Source organism: Scomber scombrus, chromosome 10 (genome assembly GCF_963691925.1).
Source record: "Scomber scombrus chromosome 10, fScoSco1.1, whole genome shotgun sequence".
Taxonomy (NCBI): domain Eukaryota; kingdom Metazoa; phylum Chordata; class Actinopteri; order Scombriformes; family Scombridae; genus Scomber; species Scomber scombrus.
In genome coordinates this window covers 19,368,401-19,383,916 of record NC_084979.1, presented here as the reverse complement: position 1 = coordinate 19,383,916, position 15,516 = coordinate 19,368,401, and the positions used below count along the sequence as shown (strand labels likewise).

The following is a 15,516-nucleotide window of genomic DNA, read 5'->3' as shown; positions in this document are numbered from 1 at the left end:
AATTACAACTTGGATGGTGTCCAACTGCTTGCTCTTGAGGAATGACACTTTAATCAACAGCAATATGATATAAATGTGCAAAGTATCACGCATCATATTGTATCAATATTGGGTCACATAGTGAGGTTTTCAACAATAAAGCACCAGTTTACTCATAGCGTTTCCCACTGCTGCACATACACTTGAGATGAGAGGAGAGATTCCTACTGTTACTAAGGATTACCAAGTATTAAATGAAGCTCATACAGTATTTGAGGAAAAGGGCCAGGTGTCCTCACAACCATTAGTCATGTCATCGCCAGCCTGTTTGTCATTGACTTCCGCGGCACACTGGCTTTTACTGCCCCCTGCTGTTCTGAAGAGCAACTTATTTTTGGACATGCAGTATAAATGACAGCTGTGCTTTTTTTTTTTTTTTTATTTCACATCACAGGCAAAGACAGCATTTTTCATAACCTTTACAATACATCTCATATCAGTATTTTCATAATTGTAATGGTTGTAATTTAAGTTTATCTTGATGTATTTTTGGTAAAATAGAAGCATTATTATTCACATGTGGGCCAAGTTGTCTATGACAAAGACAAAATAATTCTCTAAATAAATAAAAAACAAATCTAAAAATCTTTTTTTTAAACTATACTGAAGACTAGGGTTAGATTATCCAAAATGAAATTATATATGACAAATGGTATAAACATTATTCCCCTTTGTTTGTATATCCTCTTGAAAACAAATGTTTTCTACTTAATTTTCAAAGAAATGTCAACAGCATTAATGTCATTGTAAAGTACAGGCCCATTCACTCTAGCACAAGCTACAGTTTATAGATTAATATTTCTTAGAGTGCACAAGGACGTGAGCCTCAAAATGGCTGCAGATGAGAGAGGTGAGTGGAGTTTCAAAAATGCAATATATGGTTTCCCGAGCTAAAAATTAAAGTGGAGCCAACATGAATGTAATAAGGGTTCCTAAGTAGTTTCTGTTGCTTCCCCGCAGGCGTAACAGTGACTCGGACTACAGCGATGGAGAGGAGGACTTCTACTACTCAGAGATCGAGGTCAACATGGACAGCCTCACAGAGGGCTTGTCCAACCTCACACCCACCTCCCCAACCACAGCTGGTCCTCCGCCCGTCTTCCCTCCACCGCTCACAGATGTCCCTCACTCCGAACACATCAGCATGAACGGCTCGCAGAGCCACGTCCCGACACTGCTCAGCCAATCAGCTCCCTCCACACTCTGCCACATCCGCACTGATCACGCCTACCAGGTAATTCATGCCACAAGACGGACATTGGACAAGCACACATGTGCACTGCAATATCGATTAAAGCTGTAAAACACAGAAGACATTGAAATCACTGAAAACATTAAGCAGTCATTCCGTTACCAAGTCATAAGGCTTCAGATTTCTGCGGAGGCAGGTTTTGAGATCAGTGTAGAGAAAAAAAGCTCTGAGGTGAGGGTGAATTACTTAACTCCTACACCAGTGTGGGAGTTTATATCAGGGTGAGAAAGAACAAAAACTTTCTTTCAAAGTTCAACCAAAGTTTACATACAAAATAAAGTCAGAATACTTTTTAAAGGACTAGTGTTTAAGATTTAGTGGTATCTAGCAGTGAGGTTACTCATTCAAATTAGTGTGGAACATTGCAAACAACTGATGGAGATTATATCACTCATGACTAGTCTAAAAAAAATGGCATAGGCATAGGTGAGTCGAATCTAATCTAATCTAATCGATTCGAATCGTGACCTTAAAATCGAAATAAAACTGAATCGAGGATTTGGAGAATCGTGACACCCCTACTATGTAGATATACAGGGCTCATCACAAAGTAACTAAAACACAACAATTCTTATTTTCATGGGATGTACATGCATTAAAACATACTTATAAATCCATTCTGCTGGATGCCGCTAAATTCTACACACTGGGCCTTCAAGTCAACAACACTTAATCTGAACTGCTGAGTAGCAACTTTGCGTAATCATGCCTCCTCCCTCTCTCGTCTTTTTTCTTCCTCTTCATCTAACTTTACTTATTCATGTACACTCCTAGCTTATATCCCTTTAGAGGTAATGAAATGGTTTCAGCTGGAAGAACACATTTGGTTAAAGTATATTGAATGCAGTCGTTCACAGTGGTTGGGGGAATTATTGAACTTTCAGTTGCCGTGACACAAAACACACATAAAAATAGAATAGGTCCCGTTTACTGTTTACTCAAGGTTGTTATGCCTTAAGAGGAAGTTGAGTGTGTGAGGGAGTGCAGTAGTAAACAGTGTTGTGTTGTGTGCGTGTATAAAGCATGTGCATATAACCGTGCTTGTCTGATGGGAGGGGCTTAGGACAGAGAGGAGAGGGGAAGAGCTGCAGGAGGAAGGCTTATTTAATTTTTTTTTTTTTTTGCCTTTTCCAGACACTACCTTTCCAGTGTGTGAGGGAGTGCAGTAGTAAACAGTGTTGTGTTGTGTGCGTGTATAAAGCACGTGCATATAACCGTGCTTGTCTGGTGGGAGGGGCTTAGGACAGAGAGGAGAGGGGAAGAGCTGGAAGGCTTATTTAATTTTTTTTTTTTTTTTGCCTTTTCCAGACACTACCTTTCCAAGCTTTAAATAACTCCAGTTTCGCTCTGCTCTCATTAAAACTTTCTGTGTCATTTTCTACAAGTGCCTGCCAGTAATCTAAAACTATAATTGTAATTTCACAAGTTTCCTGTTAATGTAAAATACTACATTTTTGTGGTAGGCAGTTGTGATCTTGATGCACGATCAGCACAGTTCAAGTTTAGAAATGGGGAAATTCCTTCCCTACTAGATATATAATCTCTTTTTTTCTGTATTCTCTTCCTGTCTGTTTCCGTCTGCACTTTTCCTGTCCCTCCTTGTTTCTGTCCGTGGCTGTGTGGGGTTGTTGTCCATGTTCCAGGCCACTGCTCCAGTGAGTATCCCAGTGGGTCCCGAGCTGGCTGGGTTAGGCAGTGGTAATGGGACCGGGCCTGGAACTGGGACGGGAAATGGCATCAGTGTGTCGTGGCAGTCCCCTCCTGTCATTTTCAAAGGCATCCCGGTGAGTGAGGCATTGTCTCACGCCCTTTTATCCTAACCATGACTTCTCCTCTCCTGCTCTTTCCACTTGTAGTCATTTGTAGTCATTTGAGCTTTTTAGCTGTGATTTTTCTCTCTTCTAGCTTCTTCATACTATCGTCTTTTTATATACAGAGGCAACATGTCGCTTCTTTATTTAGCACAATTCATTCAAAGGTGCTATTTAAAGTGCTTAACATGTACTTAAGATAAGAATACTTAAAAACAAATGGGCATCTGTGTTCAGCACCTAATATATTGCAATCACTCTACTGTACATGCTGTCCGTTTTTTTTAAAGATGTATGCAATAACATATATATAGAATATATATGAAAAATGAAGGTTGTGAACTTAAACAATTTATATGAAAAGAAACATAACAATACGTGTTTTTTTTTTAAAAGTCACAAATGTCTAAACTCTGTAACATCTTCAGAGCTTTTAGCACGCTGTTTCAAAGTCTGGGACTTGGGCAATATATTTTTTCAAACGTTCATACCTTTCTGACATTTTACCTGATATGACAGTATTTGCATGGCATTTTAGCAAGTATGATAAGATATTGTCGAGTAGCAATGCTTGGATCAGGATTTTTTTTACCTGCACCCACCCGACCCCTTATGAAAGCCAATCCACACTGCCCGACCTGCAAAAATATGTCAACCACCGGAGCGAAAATATGGACAGTGCCACTTTGCCATTGCCCACTTTCCTCTGCTCCTAATAACCTCCAGGTTTACTTGAGTCTGTATTTTTGATGGTATTTGAAATCATACCTTCGGGATTTCTAAATACCCTTGTGTACCGTTATACCGTGATACAACCCAAGCTTACTGGGGCTATAATGGCTGAAGGCAGCATTGTCATGATTCAGCTTGTGGACTCATGGGATAGCCAGGAGACAGTCAGAGGAGCTTAGGGATGTAGGGTGAACATATTGGATATTTAAAAGCCCATCAGACGTACTCAGGCACAGAACTGTTTAAAGATTTACAAACCAATAAAAGGATCTTAAAATCAATAATGAAACTGACAGGCAACCACTGCAGGGACACAAAAAATGTAGGTAATGTGAACTCTCCTGGTTGTAGATAAAACACATACCAATGAATTTTATATGAACTGATTTTAAAATGTGGTGGATTTTTTTGTTCCTTTTCAAAACACCAGAAAGGAGGGCATCAAGATATAAATCTGTAGCAAATGGCTTTGTCAGTGTGAGCAGCTTTTTTCAGTGATACTTTTTAGATGATAAACATTTTTTACATACCTTATATAGGCATAAACATTTAGATTATAATCCAGTATGACGCCTAAGGTGTGTATGATATTTGTCTTATTCTTTGCTCTACTTCAGTAACTAGTGTCTGTTTTACAGACAGTGGTGTTGCAGAAGACTTTAAACCATACTGTGCACATAGGTCTTTTATAGGATGTGCAGTCTGAAACAGATGGGATATTGCAAGGTGTTTGCAGGGGACAACGTACCTAGGCAGCATCGGATTGTGGTCTGTACAACTGACTTTGGAGGAAGAGGAAGAGAATGAAGGCAGAGCCAATGATCAAACGGTGGAAGCTGAAGAAGGAGTTCAGAGAGGAGTGGTAATGAAAAGCTTGCTGGTTAACTACTATAGAAGTGGTGAGGGAGACAGCTAGGAAGGTACCTGGTGTGTCGTCTGGCCAGAGGAAGGAAGACAAGGAAACTTGGTGGTGGAATGAGGAAGTACAAAGAAAGTAGGGCTGGGCAATTAATCGAAAAATAATCGAAACCGACATTTAGAAACTCTAATCGACTTAATCTTGCTCATGTCAATTAATCGTGGTGTTCACTGTTGCCATGACAGTAAAGGTTGCACATCTTTAAGGAATTTGAAAACTTGTCTCCAGTGATCATTTGAACCCAAACCATGATCTTTTCATAGTTCTAATCAAGTGGGTTTTGTGCCTAAACTAGATATTAACTACAGCGTCACACCTTGGAGATAGGGTGGAGATAATCGTTCATTAATCGTAATTGAGGTTAAAAGTTCAATTAATCGTGATTTTGACTTTTGCCATAATCGCCCAGCCCTACAAGAAAGTATAAAGAGGAAGAGGTTGGCGAAGAAAAAGTGGGATATCCAGAGAGACAAAACATAAACATAGACATAAATAGACAAGAGAACAAGGAGATGCGGCACAAAGTGAAGACAGAGGTGGCAAAGGCTGAGGAAAAGTCTCATGAGTTGAGTAGAGTAAGGTTGGTGTGCAGAGCTGTAGTGATTACAGAGGTATAAAGTTGATAAGCCACAGCATGAAGTTATGGGAAAGAATAGTGGGAGTTTAATGCCTGGATGAAGCAGTACAGATGAAATGTTTGCTTTGAAAATGTTGATGGAGAAGTATCGAGAAGGTTAGAAGGAGTTGCATTGTGTCTTTGTGGATCTACAGAAAGCATTGGACAGGGTACCGAGAGAGGATGTGTGATATTGTATGAGGAATTCGGGAGTGGCAGAGAAGTATGGGGGAGGGGTGCAGGGATATGTGTGACAGCAGTGAGGTGTGTGGTTGCAGTGACGGATAGGTTCAATGTGGAGGTGGGATTACATCCAGGATCGGCTCTGAGCTCTTTCTTGTTTGCAGTGGTGATGGACAGATTGACGGACAAGATCTGGCAGCAGTGGACCGTGACGACATTGTGATCTGTTGTGGGAGTAGGGAGCAGGTTGGAGAGAACCTGAAGTATGCAATGGAGAGAAGAGGAATAAAAGTCAGTAGGAGCAAGATGGAATACATGTGCATGAATGGTGAAGATGCAAGGATTAGAGGTGGCGAAGGTGGATGAGTTTAAATACTTGGGATCAACTGTACAAAGTAACGGTGAGTGTGGACGAGGGGTGAAGTATAGAGGGCAGGCAAGGTGGAGTGGGTGGAGAAGAGTGATCTGCGACAGAAGGTCCAGCAAGAGGCAATGGTGAGGATGGACAATATTAGGAATGAGGATTTTAGAGGGGCAGCTCAGGTTAGATGGTTTGGAGAAACAGTGAGAGAAGTGAGATTGAGATGGTTCAGATGTGCGGGAGAAGGATGATGAAAATGGAGCTGCCAGGCAAGAGGAGCAGAGGAGGGCCAAAGAGCAGTTTTGTAGATATGGTGAGGGAAGATATACAGGTGGATGGCAGAGTGTACTTTTCAAATGGACCAGACACAACAAGCCTACACTGTCTCAGAAGTATATTGAACAACACACTTATGATGTCTTTTCACCTCTGCAGGGGCCTGTGACTCACGTCCGGACAATTAGCATTGGAGAAAAGCGGCAACCGGCAGCCAGCACACACACCACTGTTAACAAGAACCATGCTTTAATAACACCAGCACCTAAATCAACACCAGGAAGCAGGTATGTAGCAGCCATTTGAAGTCCCAACCAACAAGAATCTGCATTGCTGTTCATGTCTTTGATCATTTTACATCAGATATCAGATCAAATTTTTTAAAAGTACTGCAGTTATGAAATCATCAATGTCGGGCCGTACCACTTCACACATATGCACGCATTTAGATGCCTTCAGTCGAATTTACATACAAGTGCTTTTTGCCCGTGTGGGCCTCTTGATTTCTGTATGCATGCCCTAATGCTGTCACATCTGCTGTTACCAAGGAAACCTCGTGGGGAGGCGAAGAAGTGCCGAAAGGTGTACGGCATGGAGAAGAGAGACATGTGGTGCACAGCCTGTCGCTGGAAGAAGGCCTGTCAGAGATTCACCGATTAATCCTGTCCCCTTCCTCTGTCCGTGAGAGGAGCTCTGGCTCTTTCCGGTGGAACAGCGAGGTGGACTATTTCACTGAGGAGATTTCTTCATGAAGGGGCTCTCAGTGCTTGTTCCTCCAGTCCAGCAGGGGGTTCGCTTTCTCTCTTTTTCCATTTCCAAACACAAAGAGAAAATCAAAGCGGCAGGTATAAACAAACAAAAACAAAAAAATCAGCAAGAAAAAAGAACTTTATGCAGGTTTGGAGACTTTTTTTAAAGACTGAGACACTTTCACTCAGTTGATGAATAAGGAAAAAAGAAACATTTAATTTGGATTGTGAACCTTCTTGTTTGATTTTTCACAGCCGCGACTAAAGGCGATGTTTAAAGACTACAGATAAGCTTTTTGGTATACTCTGTTGTTCATTATAGGAGTATCATGTAAGCTACTGTTTATGGGGTGGATCATGACTCTTTTTTTAAGGTTCAAGGGTTAACACCAGATTTGCTCATAAGACCTCTGTAGCATATCTCTTTTTCAATGTCACTGTTTAAGGGACAGCAAACCTACCAAAGGCAAAATGCCTGTTCAGTATGAACCAACAGTTTAGGTGTAAGTGCTATCCCAATCTAACATCACTGTCTTCTGCAGCCTTAACAGATATTAACCGTATGTCTGAATACATATTGCTTAATATCTAATACATGTTCAGTACAGCCAGCTATACTTTTTCCAGTTTTGCACAAATCTGTCACACAAAGTGGTACAAAATGTTTCCCATTGACTTTCCAAAATATTTTCTCAAGATGTACACAATATATGAATATATATTTCCCTCTTTTCTATACTTATACCCTAGAGATATGCACCTTGATGAAATAAGTTGTGTTTTTGAGTGTCACTGTAACCACAGCGTATTTCTGAGAGTGGAAACCTATTTCTTATATAGAGTTTATTTTCAGCGATGAGTTGCTGAAGCAACTAGCAGTTGCACCGTGCAATCAGCAGGATTACAGCATTTAATAATGTCTTTCTTGCTTTGATGTTGTCATTGTTATTAAGAGGAGTTCAGGCAGAAAGGCTCAGTTTTTTTTCCTTTGACAGCTGATGTTCTTAAAAGAGATTGTTTACCACAATGAATGATAACTGCCCTTGGAAACTTTAACTTTCTGACTGATGTATGTTGTACATTGGTGAGTAACAAAGATCGTAACCTAACAATCACTACCTGATAATATGTCAGGCATTTTCGTCATTTATTACAGTTTGTTATGGAGAGGTTACCCAATCTTTAATCTTTTTTTAAAAAAACAAAAAACAATTAGCATTAACCAGCAAGGCGTCATTTGTGGATATTAGACTTAACAGGAACCAAGACCGTTTCCTGTGTTTTTAGTAGATATGTCTTTAGTCCTTTAGAATCGTCACTCTGGTGTAACATTTGAAAATGGGAAGAGAAAATCAAACTAAGTCAGTGCAGAGCAGCAGCGTTGGTGGTTGAATGTATACTGATTTATGTTGTGTAGCAAAAGTTCTACCAAAGTGGAGTTTTACTTTTTAGAATAGGCCTGTAATAATAGATAGCAGGCCAACTTTCCCAATCTTAAGATACAATGTAGGTGGTACATTTTTAATTACAAAGCCCAAATGTGTTACATGTTTTGTATTCAAATTAGGTGTCTAAGATACACAACAGGGGGGGGGAGCAAAGTCAGTGGTAATCTTAAAGATATTTATACTTTAGGAAACCCAAACGAGAAATTCAGTGAAAAAAGTCATCTAGTTATTCTCGTCAGGCCTCAAATTAAACCCTTGCAGGGGGGAGTTTATTTGTAATTAGCTAGAAGACACTGATAAAAAACTTGAGATTATCTCTCATTGGTGATTTAAGTAGAAGACCACCAGTAGTCATATTTAAGAATGTGGGTGCCAGTCGTTAGGAAAAAAAACATCTGATGTTTTTCTAATTGTTAGGTAATTCTTACATCCAGAGATCCCCAGAAGAATGTTAGATTTTTCCCAAATTTTCCGAGCTGATCTTTTCAAAGTGATAACCTGCCTCTCATAAACCATGGAATCAAGTCAATTAATTTATATAGCCCAAAATCTCAAATTGGCCTCAAAAGGTTTTACAGTCCTTTCAACATACAACACCAATTGTCTTTAAACCCTGAATTCTGTTAAAGAAAAACTCCACATATACAGAAAAAAAACATTTTAGTGGTTTTTATTTTTCTGATCTTGCTTCAGAGGTAAAGTCATGACAGAAGAGAGTCTCTTTTGTGACCAGCTTTTTGAATGTAATTTCTACTACGTCCTACTTTCTAAGCGCTCCTGACCCGATCTGATCACCATAGCAACGTATGACAAACACGCAAACACAAACACAGAGGGCCTGTCTCTTAATTTCTGAGCGGCGTTTCTTTCAGCAGACACCTTGACTGAGGTACAGTGCGACTTTGGACCTCTGTCGCCATAGAAACACATGTACTTTCCTCCGCCGCCAGGGTCACTTATGCAGTCTGCTGTTGGCTGATACCATGTTATAGGTGACAGGTTATCGCTTCCTGATGAAAGCTCAGAAGCCTATTAATTGATCGCTTTAATATTAATAATATTTCATTTAGTTCCCATTACTGACCACCATATTGTTCTGGAAATGTTTTTGGGTTCATTATCCTGCCTGTAAAAGCGTTTATTCCAGTGGCATCCCAGATAAGCTAGGTCTGCCTCTCTCTCTTGTGAGAGTGACCTGTGAGGCCTCTTCCGGTCAGAAAACTTCACAAAGTGCCAATGAAAAGAACATAAAAAGGAAAGGTATACTGACCTAATAAAATTGCACTACGCTGCACTGCGCAAATACATGTTTTTATACATGGACGTTTTATATACACACATTTTGAAGTGATTTTTTTCTTTCTTTTTTTTCTCCTTTTTTTGTCAGAGGGGGCGGGAGGGGTGTCGTCACTGCCCGATGGAATAAATGGGGTGTCAGGGATAGAGGTCGTGCACCTCTGTGGTCCCCCATTATTAGCAAATGATCTTGACAGTTCATGTCTTGCTCTCTGTGTCAGATTTATTGAACATACCATAGTGGTGCTGGCAGTTTTAGAAGTGTGGTACTGGGAAGCACAGTGTGGTACTTAGGTAGTCAGTCACTTTGCCTCTCCTTGGAGGAGTGCCAAGGGCCGAAAGCAGCACCCACCTTGTCTCAGTGATGGGAAAACATCTGTCTCAGTCAGTGGCTCTTCACAACACACATTTTACACCATAAAGAAAATCTTTGTGCTTCCTTTATCTAAATAACAAAAAAACAAGAAAAAAACAAGTTCCTGCTTATTTCCATTTTACTGAGCTGAGGTAATAACTGTGTAGATGCTGTTATTAGTGCTGGATACCACTTTTATATTACTGTTATCTCTGGTTTGGTCTTTGCTAGAATGTCAAATGCAACCCATCAGGTGTCTCTCCATCCTCAGTGTAAGCACTTTTAGATTCCACCAGCGGGGTTAGAGGCCAATGCTATTTGCTGGCAGTGAATGGGGCTATTAGCAAATGTTAAGCTAATAGGTTCCAGTACTTGCCGGCCACTATTCCACTTTTTTTTTACGTGCTCAAAACTGGTCAGTGACGATTATGGCCCACGGTGCAGCTTTGGTTCATCATGGCCAGAACGGACTTTGGGTACAAAGTTATTCTTGTGCACAGATCTTGGACATTTTTGTAAAAAAACAAAAAATTAATTACAGCTTACACTGAGAATATTAGAGATGGAGATTTAACCTGGTTGTTCATGGGTGTGCAGGGAGGGTGAGGGAGAGTTACGGTTGATGGAAAGCGGACACGAGATGCGCAGTGACGATTATAGATGGATTCGCAGTTTCAGGGCTTTCTTGTACATATGCAACATAAAGAGAATCCGTGAGGCTTTTTCATATATTGTTGTTTTTTTTGTTGATGTTTCCCTGTTTATATGAAAAGGAAACTTTTTTTTTACATTACAGTTGCTCAGAATTTTTTTTCTTTCTTTAAAAAAAAAAAAAAGTCGATCGAGAAGCTATAGTGAACATAACACGTTAAGATTCAATGTATATTGTAGCTTAGTGGCAAAGGGGAGAAAAACAAAACCTGTTGAATGTAAAACCTTCAAAAAGAAATGTCTTTTTTTTGTTGTTATATTTGCTGGCTAGTTCGTACTGCCTGTAGTGAACCTATAACACGTCCTGATTTTTTTGGTATCCAAATCTTTTAACACCCACAGACAGCTGTCGCCACACTGCTAAGTCATATCAAATAACACAACCATGCAGTATTGCTTTACTATCTTACTTTGTGCAATGAGATGCTTTATCAGGGAACAAGAATTAACTTAAGCTTTTGGTGACATCTGGGCTACTCGTTGATCTGTCTTTTCTCCCTGCCAAATAATCATTTCTCTGATGACGTGTGGTTATTGTTGTCCTGGATGTTGTTTGTGGTTGTGATGTTAAGTTGTTGTTAGGCAGGATAACTTTCAACCTTTTTATTCACGATGAAAAAATCCTAACATTGTGGGAATCTTTATCCTGCCCTGCACATTCCAACAGACAGCACGCTTTTAGTGGCTTCCAGTTGTTTCCTAATCGACATTTCTTTCCCATTTCCTTTTCACTACAGTGATTCTTCTCTGATCACCTCTTCTTTTCCACCCGCTGTTCTTTGTGCTATCCAGCTTTACTGTGGTCCCACCCAAGCCTTTACCCAGTATATTAAGCTAACTAAACCCTTGAAATGTGCATCAAAAAGCCTTTGTTTTTTTTTCCAAATATGTCAAAATGTATGTGCTGCTTCTTTTTTTTTTTTAAATGTCAGTTTTCATTTGTGTGTAAACCAGCAGCAGCAGCAAAGCCAATGGATCTCCTTCCAAATCAAATGTAAAGCATTGCAATGGCAGCTCCACTCACTTCTCTGCTTCTTCTACTGTGCTCTTATTGTTCGTCCAGGCTTTTTACCCTGTCTGTCTAATTTCGACGACCATTTCTTTTCTCTGGTTGAATTTTTACTGAGCCTGACACTGGCTGGTATGAAAACTGACTTTAGCTTTTTTGTTTTGTTTGTTTGTTTTTGGTTTCTCATTGATTGATTGATTGATTGATTGTCTGGTTGAGTTTGAGGTTGTTTTGCATGTCTAGCATCGCTCACCCCCCACCCCCCCCCCCCCCCCCCCCCCCCAACACCCCCCAACACCCCCCACCCCCCTGTTCTTTCTTGTTAGGAGATACAACACTGAAGGGTTTTATGTGTTAGATTTCCCTCCTTTCAGTAACTGATAACCCCAAGGCTGATTTAGTCTGTTTCCCTCTAAATGAAAAGATGCTCATTGCAGCATAACACACACACACACACACACACACACACACACACACACACACACAGTGCTAAAAGCGTTTTGAGGGAAATGTGACGTCAGTCTTGGTGTCTTCACTGGAGGGCAAGATTTCTCCTGTGTGTGGGCTCAGCCTCTGGTTTTCATCAGCAGTCCCACGCACACGGAGGAAGCACTTTCTGAGGAGTGGTGCACTCAAGGAGTATTTGTGTGAATGTCAAGCCTATGAGTAGTGCTTGAAAAGATGGATGACCATGTATGATGCTGATAATGTGATCTATGTGATGTAATGTGACGGAAAGAAAATAAAACTGAATGGAAGAAGTCTGCTGTCAGATTATTTATGTAAGTATGTAGGTGGATGAATGAAACTGGATTCATTCCTCTGTGTCCACTCTTTTTGTACTTGTATATTATGCCCCCATGTGGCCAGCAGCTGGTTATGACATCAGAAATGAGGAGATAACAAAAAGCACAGCACACATTGGTCACTTCTTTACAGCAGCAATTTCAAAATTTATTGAGACTGATTGGCTTTTGCAAATAATAGTCAAGCTAAGTCTTCCACTAAACATGAAGTTAGAAAGAGGCTTGGACCGCCGGTGGGCCAGCCCCAACATCAAAACAGGAGGCTCATGGTTGACTGTAAAAATGTTTTGTGATCAGTACTATCAACCGAAAAAAATATCTGCACAAGAGCACTTAATCTGCCCAAAACAAAACAGGTGTAAAAACAGGACAGGTTTTTTTGATTATTTAACACATTTTGTTACAAACACAGGTTTATGATAATCATCAATATAAAGTCAGTATCATATTGAACAATATTCCCAATGAAAATAAACAAACCTCAAGCTTCAAGTGCGACCTTTTACAAATTAAAGACCCTCTGAAACTTGAGAGAAAATAAATAATATATAATAGTAATATAAATTCATATATATGAAGGTATACACACATCACTCTTAATAGAAGAACAAAATCTAAAGTAAAAAGCGCCAATTTTGAAATATAGATATAATATAGATATACCCATATCTATGGCTTCATGATTTGCACGTGTGAATCAAGCTATACAGGCTAAATGAGGATTGCAATTTGTACACGTCTAAGAATACCCATATTCATCTGCAATAGAGCAAACAGTTCCAGTTTTGCATCGTGTGGAATGAGACAGTTGTGTGCAGATGCCGAAGACGTAGCTTTGGTTTGACAAAATGAACACAGGCATGCAGTTAAGACCACAGAATCAGGGCACAAAAGGTCATCAACACACGGTGGGAAGGAGAATCTAGACGACTATCATGATTAGTCTCTTTGAAGTTTCAGCCTCTAAAACATTTTTTTTCTTTTTTTGCACCTCTAATCTGATCAGTCACATCTCAGCAATCTCTTATCTGTAGATACAAATGTTCAGTCATCCCTTGGACGCAAACACTCTCACAAGCACACAGGTGAAATGTCATTGAGGCACATATTGAGGGGTTGATGGCAGACGTTTTCCTGAAGTACAACCCAGTATGAGGAAGAAGACGTACAGTACAGATTGTGAAAAGAGCGCGGGGGCCCGGGAGGGAGAGAGAGAGAGAGAGAGGGAGGGGGGAGTCACACACACATCCAGACGTCTCTCAGTGGCCAGAACAGCACCACAGGACAGAGATTTGTCACTGATCATGGGCTCCTTCCACACCCACCATTAACATTCATAAAAATCCAACCCCATTGTCTTTATTTTTAACCACCCCCAAAAAATTACAACTATTTGTAAATGGGTCAAACAAACAAAAACAATAAATAATACCAGAAAAATAAAATAAAGATAGTTGCCAGGCATGAAGAAAGCGTCACAAATCGCATCATACTGAGAGTTTCTCAGTGGGGGATCATGAGAAGTGCAGTCTATGGCACCGATAGCAGAGAGGCCTGATGTGTGCAACCGGCACTGGCAACAAAATGTTTCCCAGAGTTACTGCTACAGAGCTCACTTTCCCTTTATGTAAATGAGAGTCAAGCCAGTAAAACACTGGCAGGTCGAAACGCAGAATGTAGACTCAACACTCCTCTCAGCTTATCTTAGTGGGAGCAGCGTTCTGTCTGCATGCTGCGTTTCTACTTGATTGTGTGTCATGCGAGGCGTGAGACAGTAGAAACTACAAAAGAAAGAGAGAGAGAAAAAAAGAAAATCAGCTCGGTTTTAAAATGCAGTCTTCAAAAGCTAGCCGGTCCTTGCAGGCAGCCCTTCATATTCACAATAATACCATAACATGTGCACTTTTTTTCAAACTGTGACAAATAGTGACAAAATTAAAAACAACCCAACAACAAAACTGTTTAACCACAACAATAAATTCAAAAAGCACCTGCACACACGGACTGTGGAACAAAAGCACTTCATGTATACAAGGTACTAGATTGTTTTTGGTTCGATATTAATCAATTAGTGTCCATTAGTGATGCAAAAGCGTGTGCTGAATATATGTTGCAATCAATATCTAACAGAGAAGTTTGACAGTGAATGTGTTTCCCCCCTTGGTTAAAAAAAAAAGGAAAAAAAAGCAAATACGACAGAAAAAGCATAAACTGGCACAATAAAAGGTTGATAAAAGCCCCATGGCTTGCTGTCCACAACAAGGCAAAGTATAAAAGCTTTTTTTTCTTATACAATATATAAAATATCAAAAAAGAACACACAATAAAGCTTAGCATCCAGCACTTAATAATAATTAATTAATAATAGTAACATCAACAACAGTAATCATAGTTCTGATAATCATAACAATAAGACATGTCATCTGCCTCACTTGAATTGTCAATAACTTTGCCAAAAAACATGGAAATAATCTTAAGAAATCAATATAGACTTTTTTTTGGACACTGGACACTCAAACATTCTTGCATACAAACACCCGTCCTATCCCACCCAACACACACAAGAGATAGAGCGAGAGGAGAGAGAGGAGGGAATGACTTCTTAAAAAATTAGGAATCCACAAACAGGTTTTTCAATAAATAGCTGTTAAACAAAACAAATTAATATTACACTCTCTACGAATATCAAACTCTGAATTTTCAAGCACAAATTTTGATCGTCTTCTTTTTAACCTTACAAAGCCGGAGAAATTATCACCGAAAAAAAGAAAGATAAACCATGGAAAAGGTCTGCATATTCTGTATTCAGAAATTGGAATTACATGACTGATCTGGGGGAAAAAACACAGAGAGAAAAACTGTTTTCGAACAAAGGCAGCTCTTCCTTTACGTGCGAGAGACTTGGCTCTCAGGTCCTTTCATCAAAACCTCCATCCAGTGTGAGAGAAACTGA

The 15,516-nt window shown here is 39.8% G+C and overlaps 1 protein-coding gene across 2 annotated transcripts in view; it reads left to right on the top strand.

The window, feature by feature from the left end:
• Window positions 1-12,512, top strand: part of slc2a4rg (SLC2A4 regulator) — a 44,580-nt gene extending 32,068 nt beyond the window's left edge. Inside the window, exons 6-9 of one of the 2 annotated variants that reach the window (XM_062426420.1) lie at window positions 1,000-1,273; window positions 2,935-3,075; window positions 6,349-6,476; window positions 6,738-12,512. In XM_062426420.1, coding sequence (XP_062282404.1) covers window positions 1,000-1,273; window positions 2,935-3,075; window positions 6,349-6,476; window positions 6,738-6,849 — 655 coding nt within the window. In that variant the 3' untranslated portion in view covers window positions 6,850-12,512. The remainder of the gene's footprint in view (window positions 1-999; window positions 1,274-2,934; window positions 3,076-6,348; window positions 6,477-6,737) is intronic. The other variant, XM_062426421.1, reaches the window with a different exon arrangement.
• The last annotated feature ends 3,004 nt before the right edge of the window (window positions 12,513-15,516 follow it).